Source organism: Heteronotia binoei, chromosome 2 (genome assembly GCF_032191835.1).
Source record: "Heteronotia binoei isolate CCM8104 ecotype False Entrance Well chromosome 2, APGP_CSIRO_Hbin_v1, whole genome shotgun sequence".
Taxonomy (NCBI): domain Eukaryota; kingdom Metazoa; phylum Chordata; class Lepidosauria; order Squamata; family Gekkonidae; genus Heteronotia; species Heteronotia binoei.
In genome coordinates this window covers 158,255,690-158,274,092 of record NC_083224.1, presented here as the reverse complement: position 1 = coordinate 158,274,092, position 18,403 = coordinate 158,255,690, and the positions used below count along the sequence as shown (strand labels likewise).

Here is an 18,403-nt window from a genome sequence, read left to right as displayed (position 1 = left end):
CATACATCTCTTCCCGAGCCCAGTTAGGACAGTGTGGGCAGCCCGCTCCTCATAATACTTTTTCACAGATTACAGCACATTTCAAGGCTGGTATGCAAGTCCAGTGATGAGACTACCATGCCCAGGTCAGCATTTCTCTTATAATTCTTCAGAGTCGAATAAACTGCCACCTCACATCAGGCTATATCCGTATGGGCCTTGAGATTAGACCACAGAGATTAACCAATGTTTTTCTTTCCCCTTTCATACTAGAAGATCGAAAATGGATCAACAAGGGGCTGGGGAGTAGAGAATACACATGCAGGCTTCCCCAGGGCAGGGCACATCTCTTTTGAAACACCAGGATTTTTTGTTGGCACAACACTTGAAGATGATGTCCCCTACCTATTCAGTTAGATCACATCTCTCTGTGGTGAGCTAAGAAGTGCTTTGTCCTCACATAAGAAGCAAAGGAACCAGGATTTCCTCCTCCATAGAGATAAGTAAGTCTTAAGCCACCACAAGCTAGGGGGGCACTTTCTTTTGATTCAGCCAGGCGTCTTGCAGCCTCCTCCAAGACGACAGCAGCCTCCTTTGGTATCTGATTATTATCTGGGCATACACAGAACTCAACAGGAACACTTGTTTCATGCCAAAAGTAAGAAGTTAATTTAAATACAAGAAAAAGAGGAAAGGTTAAACAAAAAATCAGGATTTGGAATAAGAACAAAACTAACTGGACATACCAACAGGTTCAAATCAGATTCCCAGAGGCAAAAATAGACAAGGAAACACATTAACTACCCAGACTTTATAGTCATTCTGAAGTAATCACAATGACCACCAAAAGAAACTCACTGAAAAGAACAGTAAAAACTTCAGTGGAAATGCATCCAGGGATTTTAATTTAAATTAGAATTCAGCACTCATTAACATGATGTACAAATGCATTTGTTACTTCTGTGAAACATGTCTGTCGTGTTTTCTAATAATGTCCACAAGGTTATCAGCTGTTACAAGCCCATTCTGCGACTGCTTGCTTCTCTGTTGTTCCTTTCTCTTCTGGTCATGAAGATATGGGGAATTTAATAACTGGGGAGGGAGAATAGTGCCTGTTGGTTTAACTCGCTTTACAACATCCCAGAAAAGTTTCTTACTGTTGTTATTAATAAAAGTAATTGCAGTTCCACGTTGACCCAATCGTCCAGCTCTTCCAACCTGAAAACAAAAGATACTATTTAAAGCTTGTCCAAAACATGTGTCCTGTGAAGCAAAAAAAAGAGTCTCACAGTATGTTTTATTTCACCAGCCCGGGTTATAAAGATACAGTCAAAACCCTCTAATGCAAGTTTGGTCAATGAATGCACTGGCTTTACCCTGGAGGAGGAGGAGGAGATGACAATACTGGATTTATATCCCACCCTATACTCTGAATCTCAAAGCCTCAGAGTGGGCACAATCTCCTTTACCTTCACAAAACACCAGACACCCTGTGAGGTAGGTGGAGCTGAGAGACTTCTTACAGCAGCTGCCCTTTCAAGGACAACACCTATGAGAGCTACTGCTGACCAAAGGCCATTCCATCAGCTGCAAGTAGAAGAGTGGGGAACCAAACCCAGTTTTCATCCAACAGTATGATCTCACTTGCATAACATCTAACGTAAACAAGCAAACTTACCTGATGTACGTATTCATCCATACTAGACGGCATGTCAAAGTTAACAACCAGCTTAACATTGACTAGATCAAGTCCTCGTCCAAGGATTCCAGTGCTTACAACCACTTCATATTTATCTTGCAACAATCCCTAATTAAAATAAATAAGCATTCAATTCAAGTAATGGCAAGGGGGAAAGTGTTCAGTTCATTACTAAATATTTTCATATAGTTATTCTGCTTCTAAAAGGGAGGGGGAAGGGCCTTTGAGGTACAAAATGTAACCTGAGGATTGTTGCCTAAATTTATACAGTAGGATTTCCAGAAAAGAAAACGAAAGTGGTCACAGAGGAGTTCACAGCAATTTTACACACATTTCAACAAAAATAAAACAAGCTAGATCAGTATGAAAAAAGAAAAAGGCAAAGCTTTTTTTCCTTAGGAGTACACTTTGAACTTGAACTCCCAAACTTTTCCTTCTCTAGCCATCAGCTCAAATATGACAAGAAAACTGTATCCCTCTAACCCAAATCAACCTTACTCAATTGTCAACCAACAATATTGCCCCAGAACTCCAGGAACTCTCTTCCCTGGCTGACTACTGTTTCGAAAACCTTCAGCTAAAAATATATAGTGGTACACCTCAGTCACAGAACACGATTGCAACTCTGCAGTTATTAGCACAAGAAATTTTTTTTGAGTGCATCACAGACATCTCCCCACACCCATCACCATCAAGTCACAGCTGAATTATGGCAATCCTGTAGGGTTTTCAAGGCAAGAGATGTTCAGGGGTGGTTTGCCATTGCCTACCTCCATGTCACAATACTGGCATTCCTTGGAGGTCTCCCATCCAAATACCAGCCAGAGCCAACCTGCTTTGTTTCCAAGATCTGATAAATCAAGCTATCCTGGATTATCCAGGTCAGGGCATCACAAATATCTACATACCTGTAATATGGCAGTTCTTTCTGTCTGCAATTTATCAGCGTGCATCGATACTGTTTGTAAGCCTGTGATTTTATGAACAGCCTCACTCAGAAGATCTGTGCCTAGTTTGCATTCTACAAACACCAGCACTGGAGGCCTGAAGAGCTTCTTATCCTAAGGACCCAAAGACAAGTTTGTTAGAAGTTTTTGTGTCAGCAACAGTTTGCTGACTGCTAGTAAATAATTATAGCTACTAATTTTCTCTTAAATTCTTCTTCTACATTCTCCTGAAAGTCAGATCTTTTAAAAAAAATTATAACGAAGAGGTCTCATAATTGCAAATTTAAATCAAACCTGACCTAACTCAGACAACTTCCATGGCAAATACAAATTATGTACTTAATGTCTGCTTAGCCAACACAACCATCAAAAGGGTACATAAATATTTAAACACTGAGTAGGATTTCAGAGACTCATCAGCAGAAAGTGTTAATGGTTGCCCGTTTCTCCAGGGTTCCTGGACCTATGTGGACTAACAGCCAAGTGAGTCAGGAGCTACACAGAGGGGGAAGGAAGTGAAACTCTTCTATCTCTTCTGTAAGTGAAGTTTCAATGTGATCCATTTAGGATTCTTTAATGGGGACTTAGCAATTCTGGAGATATTTAAAGGGGCACCATTACATTATTCTAAATTTAAAAACTGATCAATAACCATGTCTCATTTCCTTTCCTCCCCAGATAGCCAAAACTCATTGAACCAGAAAGGTTCCTTTTTCACTGATACTAACATTTAATATTTCAAAAAGTTTTTTCTTTTTGGAGGGTTCTTCTACCCACAAGATAATCTGGCGAACATTGGAGCATGGCAGATTCTTTTCTCCAATGGTGATTTTTACAGGATTTTGCAGAAGCCGACTTGCTAGTTGCTCAGTCCCAAAAGGCATTGTGGCTGATGCTAGGAGAGTCTGACGATCTCTAGGGATATTTTCCAAAATATCTAAAATCTGCTGCTGGAAACCCATTTTTAACATCGTATCAGCCTGTAATGAGGGGAGAAAAGCAAACTGGTACTAGATTTTTTTACAAAGCAGACTTTTGACTTCAGAAAATACATAATGTTGTTGTATTCCTTAGGTGATAATAAACAAAGACATATAGAGAATGATCTCCCTCTTTGAAGAACCAGGTCAGTATTAAGAGGCCTGTAAGAGGTCCAAAAAGCTAGACACTGGGTCACTGCCAACAGGGAGCAGCTTCCTGCACTGATGCTTCCAGCATTTCTGCTGCTGCCTCTTATACCTGCAAGCAATATACCTCTAAGCTGTGGAGTCTTGTGAGCAAAAATTCTACTTTGTGAGCTACTAATATTAGGAGCTACTGCATAAATTAGTTTGCTGTGGGGCCATTTTCCCAAAGCTAAGACAAAAAAGAACAATCAAGCAATATATGCTGGATTGAGTCAGGGGTATTCGCTCCACAGGAGCAAAGTCTGTCGGCTAAAGGGACTCGCTGATATCTCCCTTGTAAAACTTTGGAGGGAAACGCGTTTAGTCTGGCCAACATAAATGCCCTGCGATGACTTGGAGTGGTTAGGTCTGATAGATAATTGGGCATTTTGCCACAAAAAGCATAAAGACCTAAGGAAGCTGGAGAGCAAGTATAAGGGAGAGTTGGCCGTAATTTCGTTTCCTCCAATTCCCACAGTCTCAGTTTAATACATCTGAAGATATATGACTCTTCAGAGGTAGAAAAATCATCTACCTCTAACCCCAATTGATTGAGTTTAGACAGAAGCACTGCTGTCCAGGACGAAATATATGGGTCTCTTTTCATACAATCAAGAAGGCTGTTGGGATCTGTTCTAAAATGAATTTTGAGCCAGAATTTAAACACTGCAATCCAGGCTTTTGTCTCCACCAAAGACTGACCCACTTCAGAGCAGAGAGCAAAGTAGGACACACATTTTGGCAAACCAAGAATTTGTCTAAAGAATGAGGCTTGAATGCCCTCCACTTTCCTGGTAAAAGCTGAGATCCATATAGGGATACCATAGAGGATTTGGGCAAGCGTTTTGGCTTTGAATACTTTAATAGCTGCTGGAACTAATTGGTTGCCCCTTGCAAAGAAAAACTGTTTAATTTGAGCAGCTGAACACTTAGCCAAGTTGATGGTGTTGTTACGATGTGAAACCCAGCTTAACTTGTGGTTAAAAGTGATCCCCAAGTATTTAAAATTTTTTGTTTGCTCGATTGTTGAATTGCCAATAAACCATCTCTGTGGGCCCCAGCAATTTGAAAAGACAACTACTTTAGATTTGGCATAATTGATAGAGAGTGAATTACAATTACAGTAGTCATAAAAGGCGTTCAAATACCTTTGCAGGCCCACTCTTGTACAAGAGAGGATGGTAGTGTCATCGGCATAAAGTAATAAGGGGACCGCTCGGCCTGCAAGTTTAGGCGGATGACCATTGATAGGGGTCAAAAATTGTGCCAGGTCAGTTAAAAATAAATTAAAAAGATGTGGGGCCAGCACACAACCTTGTTTTACCCCCTTTAACACTGGGATTTTACTAGTCAAGTCACCGCTAGAAGAAAATTTCACTTGGCAAAAGGTATTAGAATGAAGTTTCCTCAAGAGAAACAGCAAACGAGGGTCCATTCCCAGGTAACCTAGCTTGATCCATAGTTGGGCTCTATCTATTGAATCAAAAGCACCCTTCAAATCGATGAAGGCAGCATATAAATTTTTTGACCCGGTATGCATATATTTTTCAGCAAGGAAGGCCAGAGTGCAGCAGTGATCCATAGCAGATTTGCCTTTGGAGAAGCCAATCTGTTCAGGACCTATGATGTTGCCTAGGCGCATCCAGTCAGTTAATCGGAGTTCTAAATGTTTTGCATACAATTTGCCCACTATAGATAATAAACTAATGGGGCGGAAGTTTTCTGGTAACTCCAACCCCCCCTTTTTGTATATTGGGATAATTATAGAGTCAAGCCAAGAGTCAGGGATGGAGCCATGCAGATCGATAAAAGAGAACAATTTTGCAAGGGGCAAGAGCCACCAATCGGCAAACTTTGTGAATACCTCAGCGGGAAGGCCATCAGGGCCAGGTGCTTTACCCGCTTTTAAATCCTTCAATAACTCACTGATTTCCTCTAGAGTTACTGGAGGCCAGACCGGCATATCAGTAACTGAGGGGTTTGCTAAGATGGGAGGGGATACACATGGGGCAGCAAAAATGTTAGAGAAGTAATCAACCCATGTTTGCTCAGAGATATTTGGGTCAGTAACAGAATTGTTTTTTAGATTACCTGAAATGATTCTCCAGAAGGCCTTATTATCGTTAGATTTTATCGAGTGGTAAAGTTGGTCCCATTTATTCTGAAAGAAAGCTTTCTTTTTGGATGTAGTAAGCTCCAGGTAGGCTGTCTTGTAAGCAATGTAGGCCTTAATTTTTGATTGGTCTTTGGAGTGACAAGCCTCTTTAAAATGAGCTCTCAGTTCTTGTTTCCAAGCTAAACAATCTGTATCGAACCAGCTGGAGAAACTAGACCTAGACAAGATCACCGGTTTAGCTTTGGCACTACAATAATCAATTAATAATGAAAATCCTGAAAGGATTGAATCATCTGAATTGGAATTAATGATTGAATCCCTTAATCTGCATAGCGCTTCAGAGCCAAAGAGGGAAGAAAACTCCCTTTCTAGGGCCGGGGACCACTTGATTTTTTTTAGAACATTCTCAGGGGCCTTCATGGATTGGGAAGGTGATACCATATTAACCTCCAGATCCAATCGTAGGGATAGAGTTAGGGGCAGGTGGTCACTTTCTGTGCGCGGATCGATGTAAAAGTTATCGATAGATGACAGAAGGTTGGATGAGCCCACACAAAAATCTATCACACTGCAACCCCTTGTGGAAAAAAAAGTAAAGTCATTTGCAGCTGGAAATTTGGAGAGACCATTAAATATTATAACATTGTGCGCTATGCAGAATTCAATTAATCTAAGACCCGCCTTATTGGTTAAAGTATCTTTAGAACAACGGGGTAAACATAGTTGTAGTGGAGGGGATTCAACCGCTTCAAAGCCAAAATGAGAGATCCATTTCTGATTGTTACTGCCTATCCGAGCATTAAAATCACCAAAAATCATGAGCTGAGCAGTATGGAATTTCCTAGACAAAGACGTCACATAGTCAGAAAATTTCTCCCAGACAGCATCAAACTCCAGCTCACCATTAGAAGGGGCTAAATAAACATTAATCATGATTAGGGTCAGTGCTGGGGAGGACAGCAATAAAGCCTGGGCAATTGGCGGGCAAGGATCCAAGAGGATCACCTTAAATGGTAAGCTGGATTTCACCAAAGCAGCCATGCCTGCTTTACTGCGACCTTTAGAGTGAGATCTATAAGCGGGGAGATTAAAAACTTTAAAATCCGTCAGTCTTGTTCTTACTGGATTGTTTTCTATTGTTCTATTTTTTCATTGTTTATGACACATCTTGTGTGAATTTTTTTCTGCACTGCTTCTAATTTTTGCAAGCGTACCCCTATTGCACTGTTTATTGGACGTCTCACACTATTTGACTGCATATTCTTACATGCATATCTTGAGTCTCAACAAGAAAGAAAGGCTATAAATAAAAAGTATACACAAACTCTTTCAAATTGCAATTTATACTTACTTCATCCACTACAACGATTTTAATACGATGGAGTTGTACAAAGCTTTGCTTTAGAATTTCTAGGAGCCTTCCAGGCGTTGCTATTATAACCTAAATGGAAACAAAATCAAAACAAATTAAGTTTTAAAAATTATTAACAGTGCAAAAACAGTTGGAATCGCTAACAACTCAAAAGAAAATTGGTTTTAGATGCCACTGCACACAAATTTATCTTCTTTACATCACATGCAAAACAAAGATCTTCAAAAAAATTTCATCACACCATGACTTACCTTAACATTTTGCTTTAGGCGATGGAGCTGAGGTGGTAATGGCAATCCTCCAACAAGAAGGACCGTTCTCATATTTGGTAGACCAATCATAAGCTCCTTAGCTTGCTTCTCAATCTGTATCGCCAGCTCTCTTGTTGGTGTCAAAATAAGAGCAGATGGGGCTTCTGTCTACAAATATAAATAATTATGAATCATCCAGAGTACCACTGGATACCAAAGACACCAGATCCCACATAATACACCGTTGGATAGGTTCAGGTTTAGTTTATTACAGTCCCATTGGATATAGAAATAAAAGTGACTGGGTGACTATCACAGAGAACTTCCAAGATCTTCGAAGCTCTGTTGGAAGAAGGTCATGGTGATTCTGGCCACCCTCCTCTCCCCATTGTAACCTCCCATGCCATTTTCTCCATAAGTTTCCTCCACCCCCAGCATCAGCTGCTGAAGGAGGGCCAAAGAGGGTATTGGCAGAAGTGGAATACAAGAGAAATCTGCATCCCTATGGCTCACAGTTTGTAAGATACAACTGATACATTTCAGTTAATCAAGACAATTAAATAATAATTGTATTGAGAAACCCAGCAAATCCTATGTACACTTACCAGTACAAAACCCTTTGATTACAATGGACCTCATAAGTAAATATGCTCAGGATCCAACGGTACATTTTCCCCAGTATTTCTGAATGCATAGGTACAAAGTTTACCTCAGTCAAAGCTTTAATTATAACTGGAAGCAGGAAAGCTGCAGTTTTGCCTGAGCCCGTATCAGCAGTGGCCACAATATCCCTGCCATGTAATCCAACTGGAATCATTTGCATCTGGACAGGGGTTGGGACTTCGTACCCAGACTTTTTTAAATTGCAGTTTAAAATGTCAGGGAAGCCACAGTGCTCAAATTCTATGATAGGTCTTGCAACTCCTTGACCTTCGACAGTGATGCCCAGTTGCAGCCTTAAACTGTCAATCTGCCTGTCTTGTAGACTTAATACAAAATCATCTTCTTGATAGATGTAAGTATGGTTAAGATAGGCAGACCTGGTCTGAGATTCTGCTTGGTCACTATCAGGAGGCTTGGAGTCTTTCTTCTCTTCTTGAACATGTAAAAGGTGTTTGGCTTTACACTCCAAGCTACAGACATCTTCATCAGTCTGGTCACAGATGTACTCCCCATAACGACCACACACCACACAGACAGGCTCACCAGGTTCAGGCCACCGTTGAGTTCTACTGAACGATTTTATAGGCTCCTCTTCAAGAGAACAGTTCCCATTTTTTCCATCTCCCAAAGTTCCTTCAATAATTGCCACAGATGAATCTAGAGAAGTCTGTGGTTCTGTATGTCCTTCCACTGGAAGGAAGTCAATTCCTGAGGCAGATATTTCTTTTATATCCAATTCAGCCTCTCTAAACGTTGAGGCCTCTTCTAATGAGGATTCACTGGGAGAAGACTTGGTTTTCTTACTCATGCAGCTCCCATCATCAGTAGCAGCCCTCTTGACTTTAAGAGCTCTTGGAACAAACATTCTTCAATAACCTGGAAAGAACATTTTAAAAAATTAAAAACTGTTTACATCTCATAATATCAATAACATAAAATAAATTCAGGCAACCATGGAAAATGTATATAACACCATTGTTACACAGAAGTAGTTCCACTCACACTAATAGAATATTTAGTAGTTACTGATCAAGACCAAATCTAATTCTGACTGTGACAGACAAGAGATATTTAAATCCAAAGTCCCATGGAACTTAAACCTCCCCCCCCCCCCCCAAATTGTCAATGCTACTTTCCTGAATACAAAACCAGCTCATTCAAGCAGTTTTACCTTCAGGGGCTTTCTGTCTGATTACTACTGCAGTTCAAAGGGCTGTCAATACAAGCTCTGCTGATCATACTGGGCCAAAGCACTCTGTTTCTGACAACAGTTACTCCAATGCCCCAAGACATTTTACAAGCAGAGCACAGTGACCATCCCTACACTTTAGTAATTCCTGGATCTGATAGCCAGAAGCACATGGCCTCTAAAAAAGGGAAATTGCATTTCTGGTTATCTTATCAAGGGGTCCTGGGCATCAACACACCTATTCTTTATACATTTTAAGCCGCTTTGTAGCAGGCAATAAACTTTACAGTTAAGCATTGTCTTTAGATTATTTTGTTTTTAGCCTGGCCATGGTGAAAGCAAGATCTGGGAAATTAATTAAACCAATAAGGTGGGCACAATTATATTTTTCAGTCCAGTGATCAGCTCCCATCAGTGAACCGATTCAGTATCCAACAGCATAGGATACTGCTAGATCAGTACTATTCTTAGAATAGCAAACCAAAGTAGTGCTCAAGGAGCTTTTGACTTTTCCACTAATCTTATTTTGGGCAGATTAAAATCCCAGACCAAAAGAATTTAAACCCTAGGAATCTTTAGATTAGATCTTTTGTTCTCAACATATTTACATGCTGGGACAAGTGAAACTAAAGCTGTATACATCACGCCCCATTAAGAACATTTTCCCTGAATATAAGCAATCTACTGAGCAGCTGAAGCCAAATACACAATTTAAATTATCAAGTTACTGAAGTAATATCAATGCACAGCAGCCAAGAAGGTCTTAGCGCCTGCTCCGGCTGCAACGCCACTGAGGATGTTCTCCGCAGCTGAGAACGAAACGTCTGGAAGGAAAACTTTCTCCAGTAGAACACGGCACTTGATCCCGAAAGATTCTACAAACCCTAATGATGTTACCAGCCGTGAAAACCTGAAATCTTTGATAATATAAGGTAGGTCAGTGTTAGTAATTTATATTGCAGATGAGGAGGGGTTTCAGCTAGGAGACTGTGGCTTACCTAAGGCCACTTACACTGTAATCCTAAACAGAGTTATACCCTTCTGAGACCACAGAAATCAATAGAAGGGTGCAAAGCTGTTTAGGACTGCATTGTTAGTGAACCCATTATTTAGGTAAAACTTAAAGCAAATGCACAAATCACATCCATAGACAACACACTAGATGGACTTATAGCAATATTAAACCTAAAGCAATAAAAAAACAAACACATACACGTAACATATTATGTATCTCTGCTTCTACTTTGAAAACACCCCAAGGGCTGCACTCTGGATGGTGAAAATCAGTAGGCTCAGTTAATGCCACATATATGGGATTCCCTGTGATACTGCTAGTTAAAAGCTCCAGCTGCATTATCCCTTATCGTGACAGAGCTGGACTCCTTAGAGAACAACAATGTTCCAGTAACTTCCATTGTTCCCAGTTTACTTCCATGCATTATTTATGGTACTGGTATGGACCAAGAAAAAATCTACTGGGCCAAACAACTGACCCTAACTCCACAATTCCCCCACCATATCACATCAAGACAGAGCAATTTGCTAAAAACACCTTCATTGTGGCAACATTGCACAACAACTCCTGAGCATCCTTTACTTAATAATATAATTTACTTAATAATATACTTTACTTAATAATATAAGTTTACTTAATAATATAATTTACTTAATAATATAATTTACTTAATAATATAATTTAATTTCAGGAACCTCTTAGCAAGATCACATCAGCAAGCATGCATATTGGATATGGGTTTCTTGACGTATTTTATTATGTGTTCAACAGATTCAGTATTATCTAACTTGAACTTCCGAACAGGCTCAACAAAACTCACTGACTAAACAAACTTCACTGGAGTAGAGGCCTTTCTTGATGCTTTAACAGAACAAACAACTTTGTACAAGCCTTTCTTCACAAGATGATCTGACTCAGTAGAAACCACACAGGCAATGCACACACTTCTGCTTCAGAAAGAACAAACCCACTTAAAATATGGTTCTAGTCATGATCTGCAATCACCACAAAGCAGGAAGTGGGGAAAAATTGCCCTCTCTTGTGAATTACCTTGCTTTGACAAGGCTGCTGCTTTGCCCCACCACTTTTTAAAAAAAGCAACACAGCCATGTGTATTCCTTCTGTACCAAGAAATGAGACTATGCGTAGACACATCTACACATGCAAGAGTACTTACTTACAAATGACTGTGTTCCTGTTTTGTGCAAAACCTACCTATACACACACGCTACCAAGAAATCTTAACTATATAAGCTTAGCTTCAGGGGTGTAATCCTGCTTGTAGTAGCACAACAAAATTACAACCTAGTAACACCTCAATGACCAACAACATTTTCCAGGATATGATCCTTGGTGAGTCAAAGATGTGGTATGAGACAGAGTGCCCTCTGACTCACAAAAGCGGGCACTCAAAATCTCCTCTCTCTGCCTTCTCTATAGAGCTACTCAACGTAGGTAAAATAAAGGAACTACGCATTGTACTTATTTGCCCGGCTGTTTTCGCGAGGGAGAACAGAGGAAGTCACGGTTAGAATCCAGAACAGATATCTGTTTTATTTAACTATGTACAGCTTTATCTTGCAGTTACGTTCTTACTTACTTCACTTATAATCATTAGATAAGTAAGTTTTCACGAAGAATAGAGACAGGAGGAGTTAGAATACCTTCTGGGCCCAGAATGATAAAACGTATAAAAACCACGACGTTGCCTCTGCTGCTACTCTAAAGCTGCAGTGGAGTCATAAACCAAAGCAAACCCAGGAAAGCCATTTCCACATCTCTACCCTACCAAGATCTTGATCGGTTCCTTATTCAGCCTTATACACTTCGGCTAACTATGGCGCCCGCATCAAACCTTCCGCGCATGTCTGATGACTCTTCCATTCTCGTAGAGCTCGGGAAAAAGTGACAATGTCCACATAGCCCATACTGCCGGTTCCTGCTAGACTTCGCCATATGCGGGGCAAGAGTTGCGGGAATTACACTCTTAAGTAGATAGAAGAGTTAGGTCAAGTCTTGTTACTCTCTCTGTGTGGCAGTAGAAAAGAATCTAGTAGTAGCGCCTTAAAGATCAACAGAAGTTGTGGGAGAGTATATGAGCTTTCGTGAGTCACTCCTCACTTCTTCAGAAAAGTTAGACAGAGGCTCCTTTCTATGCAGTTCTGTTCCCAGAAAACCAACTTCTTCTCATAGATCTCGTTTCTTATTGTCCGTTAGGGTAAAACTGAGAAGTTTGTTTAAAAAGCAAACGGGCGCTTCCGGTTAGGGAAAAGAATATAGAAGGTATCTTTAAAGAGACTACATTTGATTAGTCGCAAAATAGTATTCCTGCGCTGCGTCGTCCCGGTCTGCCCCTGATCTTTATAGTCCAAGGAATGCTAGTGGAACGTCGTGCAGCTGTGCAGCTGGTCAAGGAGAACTGAAGCCGAACGAAGGAAAAGCAAATGTTTACTTCGCAGTAAGATGGAAAAGAAGACTGTTTAAATATATATTTATGGTGCCTTTATCAGGACTGAAGCAAAGACTACCCAGATAAAGTTTGTGCAGGGCTTTGTAGAAAAAGCCCAGCAAGAACACATTTGCATGTTAGGCCACACCCCCTGACATCTCCATTGTCTCTCATAGGGCTTTTTTGTAGAAAAGGGCCAGCAGGAACTCATTTGCATATTAGGACACACACCCCTGACACCAAGCCAGCCGGAACTGCATTCCTGTACATTCCTGCTCAAAAAAAGCCCTGAGTTTGTGATCTTGAAAGGGGCGGGAACACTATTTAACAGGACAAAACTCAGCACCACTGTAATCTCCGTGATGGGGGAGGCCCGCTAAACTTGTTGGATTGCATATAGCCTTGAAAATGAGACCCCTCCCCATGATGCTTTGTAGCTTTTTTTCTAAATTGGTGTAGAAAATAATGCATTCAAAGCACAATAAAAAGACTATAGGGGTGGCCAAACTCAAACTGTGGCTCTTTCACATATATTGTATGTCTCTCAGAGCCCCTGGCCAGTTTAGAGAAGGCATTTGTCTTTTTAAATCAAGAGACAAATGCCTTCTCGCTGGTCAAGCCAGCCAGCAGCTTGGAGAAGGCTTTTAAAGTTAAAGTTGCTTTCTTTCCACCTCTCTCTCCCACCTGCCTCCTCCCATCTATTTCCTTCCTTCCCACCCTCCTTCAAACATCTAATGTTCATGTCTTGCAGTTCTCAAAACATATGACATATTTATATGTGGCTCTTATATTAAGCAAGTTTGGGCACCCCTGCTATAAATTATGTATACTATGCCTTTGAAAAGTGACAGGCGAAAATTCACCAGCTGTATTCTTTCCAGTGTATGGTTATTTTAAAACTCTGCAATGAAAAGGAGCCTGTAGTCATGCTTGCTCTGAGCTCTTGCATGGGTTCCCAGATTCTTCCAACAACTCTTGCTTCATCTTTGGAGAATTCTACCACCTGCAATTTGGAACCTGATATTCCATTAAAGCACTTGTTACTTACATATGGAGTTCGATTCATCAGAGTGAAACAGGAATCATACTTTATTGATTACTACGTACTAAGACAACATGGCAGGGCTGCAACCCCACTTACAGTATATATATGTACAAGAACCACCCCCACCCTCCCAAGATCCCCATACCAAATTACGGCAGTCAAGCTTCGTGCCAGAACTGCTCATTGGCTTCCTTTTCAAGTCCAAACTCATCATGTATCCCAGAGTCCTTAGCATTCCTGCGGCTGCCAAACATGAAGTCCAGTACATAACAACACTCTAAAGCTGAATCCCTTTGATAAAGAGAGAAACAGAAGGGATGTTCTTATTTCCCTAGGATGGTCTCTGTTCAGTTCTGGGCCGGCTAGGCTTTTTATACTCATTGGTCATTTCCTAACCAAGGACATGGGATATTTCTGGTATTGTAGACATAACAATAAAAAGGACATTCCACACAGAGACAGCTTTATCTGTTGCTGCTGCTGCTTGTACAGTGTGGTGGCAACAGGGCTCCCACCAGGCAGGTTATATTCTCTGCCCCAGTCACCCAGCAATAGACACCACTATCCCACAGCACCAGGGCTTCTTTGTTGTTTTAAATGGCAATTGAATATTAATATATAATAGTCTGCATATCAGGTTCTCTGAATTCCCAGCTTTCATTTTTTTTTTCTCTAGAGGTATACAGCGAAAGACATCTCTCTGCAATGAAAGGGGACAGAGACTTTTTTACAAAAATGAAAGCTGGGAGTTAAGAGATCTGATGCACAGATTGACATATTATAACAATATATTGATATTCAATTGCTGATTAAAACAAAAAAAATATCTTTGGTGGCAGGGAGAGTACATGGTTGTTGCAGCGGTGGGGGCAGGGAAAATGGATGTTGTGTGGGTGAGACAGGAAATCCAAACTTCCCTGTCCATTTGGCCACCATCCAGGCTTAGCTGTGATATTTTCCAAATCTTTGCAGAAAAGCAGGTGTGGGAAAGATGGGAGAAAAGATGGAAAATCCTAGGAGCACCAAATCCAACACAAGGCTGTGGAGAAGCAAAGGGGGAAAACTTCTTCCTAACAGCATTGAGGCCAGGGCAAAATACTCATGTGGGAAAGAGGGATAATACTGCCAGTTGCAGCATCTAATGTGCTTTTGCTTGTTTGTCCCATTTCCTGTCTATAAGTATAATAAGTGTACATGGGTAGAAAGGTGCTAATCAAAGGGCCATCAGCCTGAGGCTTCTTCCCTGAGGCTTTGGACAAGCTGGCCCACTAGAATTCTGGGCTCAGAACCAGCCCAACATACTTGCTGTTTCTGTTCATTTATATATTTATTGCATTGCATTTTTATTGTTATAAACTGTTTTGTGTCTTTTTGATGATAAAATGGCTAATAAATATTCTAAACAAATTAGGCTTTCTATCACAAAGCAGGAGGTACTTCAGATGAGTCCAGGAGGCTCCCACTTGGAACCAGCTGGGAGTTCCCACTTGGAACGAGCTGTCTCCCTCATAGAAGGATGCTTGGCCAGGAACCTCTTGACTTTTTGTGGAACCTCCTCATGTTATGTGAATGCCCTCTCCCTCCACAGCTGCCATTTTGTGATGGCCTCCACTATCCTTTCTCAAAATTCCACAAGCGCCCACCAGCTCAACAAGGCTGGGGATCCCTGCTCCGGACGATGTCCACAGGAGGACGTATCTCTGTGGCTCACTCTCACCACCACCTGCAATAAGACTGGTCAGTTTTTAGCCCTCCTTTTCTTCACAGAATGAATTTGCAAAGTGACTGAAAGCAATAAAAAAATTAATCATATTTCCTACACCAGAAGATCTTCATTTGATTTTGTATTTGCTTCTCCTTTTGGCAGAGGGAGGACATGCTGCTGCCCAATTACATATTTGATAACATTCTGGATTTTTCCACTATCTCCTATGCCACTACATTTTTAGGGGGACATATGTGGAAATGGTATCTATAATCTAGGAAACCCCAAGCAATCCAGTCCAAAGACAAGGCTATTGTAAACCTCAAGCTCTAGACTATCCAGAATGTATATTTTGCTTATAGTTATCTACTTTTTAACTGGGATGCCAGCTTTCCATCCCCAGAATGAGGCTGCACACCGGTTCTCCTTTTCGCCTTGTTATTTAGAAGCACTGAACATCGTAATGGGAGAACCATCTGTCTGACTTTAGTCTGGACTTGATACCATGATATACAAGCATTTCAACCACACAGAATTCTGTCTACTGGAAAGATCTGTGTAGGTTGCCTCATTCTTACACCTACAGAAAGCAGGCTGTATAAATGAGGGCATGACCCTACCCAGTTCATGCTTCTAGTAAAGTAGGCTGGTTGTTGCCTAGGAAATATGTACTTGCCGCATTAAGTTCATTAAAGGTGCTACTGCACTTCCTATACACTTTACTGTTCCATATCTCAACTGTTAATGTACCCAACTGCTTCTCTGCTCACCCACCTCCTACCTTTCGGCTCTAAGGGGCATTACCTCTTTTTGAAGGGCAGAAACAGGATTTTCCTTTTGTTTGTTTTATTTTGTTTTTTTTGCTGCTGCTGTTTCAGATTTTATGGTGATTTTATTACAATTTTATTTTGATTTTGATTGATAAAATTTCTTATACTGTGAACCAAAGCTTTTTAGCTGTATTATGATATAGACAATTTGTTGAAGTAATTAATTAACTAATCTACATTATTTCCCCCCCCCCCCCCCCAAGCACCCTAGAACGGTTGCTGTGCCTGGAGCAGAGTGAGAGGAAGAAATCCAATAAATGTACTTTCCCTCTATAGTTCCATGCCAGGAATGCTGCAGCATTGACTCCAAACTGTGAGCTGGACCACGCTAGTGCGATGTTGAAGAGCCACTATGAGGAAGTACTCATGTGAAGCAGATGCTCTCTGAGGGTTTCTGTCCCCTAGCAGAAGGTACAGTGTTTCTCACAGAATTTACACAATGCCCCTTTGCCTTCTTGCCACAAGTACAAGCAACATGTAGAGAAGGTCTGAATGTGGATATGGGAGAGACATGTACACTGAAGCCTTTTAATGGCCTGTTGTGCTATCTGCTTGCAGGTCCTTGTGCTCTTCTAAGCTTCATAGAACACTTAATAATAATTGCAAAAAAAATCACCATCAAAAGTCTTCTGTCCTTCAGGTCCCATAGGGATCCTCGTTACAGCCAATGTTAGGTTAGCATGTCAGGTTGGGATCTGGGAGACCCAGGTTCAATTCCTCACTCTGTCATGTAAGTTTGCTGGGTGAGCTTGGACCAGTAGTGGTTAAGAGCATGAACTCTAATCTGGGAGAACCAGGTCTGATTCCCTACCCATCCACATGCTCTTGTTGGAGTGACCTTGGGTCAGTCACAGTTCTCGCAGAGCTGTTTGCTCAAGAGCAGTTCTCTCAGAGCTCTCTCAGCCCCCCTGCCTCACAAGGTGTCTGTTGTAGAGAGGGGAAGGGAAGGAGATAGTAAGCTGCTCTGAGACTCTGAAGACTGGGTATCAATTCAGTCTCCTCTTTTAGCCTGCCTCACAGGACTGTTGTGAAGGTAAAACCAAGGAAAGAAGAACAATGCAAGCCACTTTGGGACCCTACTAAGAAGAAAGACAGGGTATAAATTAAGTAAATAAATAAATACATTCAATACAAGGGGGGAAATAAACAATGTTCTGAACTTGAGAATGAACAACTAGTAAAACTAAGGCAACAATCCTAAGCAGGTCTACTAATTAGTTCTATTTTATTCAATTAAGTTTCCTCCCAGGAAAGTGTTTTTAGGATTGCAACCTAAGCTGTCTGTTGGTGTTTGGTATATGGTAAATTGCATCTGGCATATTTTCAAACTGCTGCCACTGATTTATATCTTTTCATAATGCTTTGAGATTTTATTTTATCTGTATCTGTTGGTTTGAGGTCACTTCTTAGCCTTTGCTGGGTGGATCTCATTCTGTGTCATTACACCCTTGATTGCATTCGTCTAGCCAAAAGAGCAATCACAGAGGATCTGATCCTTTTGCTACTCATCATCCTGCAATACTTCTCACTATTCAGAGTTCTAGAACTAATCATCTACAGTCACAGGATGAACACTCTCTCCAGAAAAAAAAATAATAATCTAGATCTGATGTTTTTAATGTAAATAACTGTGTAAACTGCTTACAGCTTTATGGATAGAGCACAATGTAACCTGCATAAGGAATCAGTCATAAAACAACATAAGTTAACCAAGGAACAGTAGTGTATTCAGATTTTATGACTCAAATTTTACACCCTCCAACAGGTCTTGTTTTGTTGGTACAGTTCTGTTTTCTCACCCAAATGCCATTCTCCATGGAATTTAACCTACAGCTAAATGTAACTTGCCAAATACCTGTCGAGCTGGCACATGCTACATTTTTATCTCAACATGAACAGGGTTTTGAGATTCAAGAGATGTTGATAATTTGGAGGCTGGATATGTGAAACGAAGAAAAATTTATTCATGTTGGTGTG

The 18,403-nt window shown here is 40.8% G+C and overlaps 1 protein-coding gene across 3 annotated transcripts; it reads right to left on the bottom strand.

Annotated features, from left to right (window-relative positions):
* Nucleotides 1-856: 856 nt before the first annotated feature.
* DDX59 (DEAD-box helicase 59) lies at nucleotides 857-12,726 on the bottom strand. 3 transcript variants are annotated; one of them, XM_060232339.1, is made up of 8 exons: nucleotides 12,187-12,726; nucleotides 8,240-9,069; nucleotides 7,531-7,698; nucleotides 7,259-7,348; nucleotides 3,354-3,605; nucleotides 2,587-2,739; nucleotides 1,658-1,786; nucleotides 857-1,197 (listed from the first exon to the last, which is right to left on the bottom strand). In XM_060232339.1, the coding sequence occupies exons 2-8, from the start codon at nucleotides 9,056-9,058 to the stop codon at nucleotides 934-936; spliced, it is 1,875 nt and encodes a 624-aa protein (XP_060088322.1). In that variant the 5' UTR covers nucleotides 9,059-9,069; nucleotides 12,187-12,726; the 3' UTR covers nucleotides 857-933. The 3 variants fall into 3 exon arrangements, with proteins under 3 accessions (XP_060088322.1, XP_060088325.1, XP_060088323.1); XM_060232342.1 differs by having other exon boundaries at nucleotides 11,998-12,611; XM_060232340.1 differs by having other exon boundaries at nucleotides 12,062-12,283.
* Between the last annotated feature and the right edge of the window lie 5,677 nt (nucleotides 12,727-18,403).

What these genes read in the sequence shown, in the direction of transcription:
- DDX59 (XM_060232339.1), bottom strand. Translation starts at nt 9,058, where the DNA reads ATGTTTGTTCCAAGAGCTCTTAAAGTCAAGAGGGCTGCTACTGATGAT. An exon ending in TAATTAAAGCTTTGACTGAG is followed by an intron (nt 7,699 to 8,239) that starts GTAAACTTTGTA and finishes TTATATTTGTAG; the next exon opens with ACAGAAGCCCCATCTGCTCT. An exon ending in TGGATGAATACGTACATCAG is followed by an intron (nt 1,198 to 1,657) that starts GTAAGTTTGCTT and finishes TTTTGTTTTCAG; the next exon opens with GTTGGAAGAGCTGGACGATT.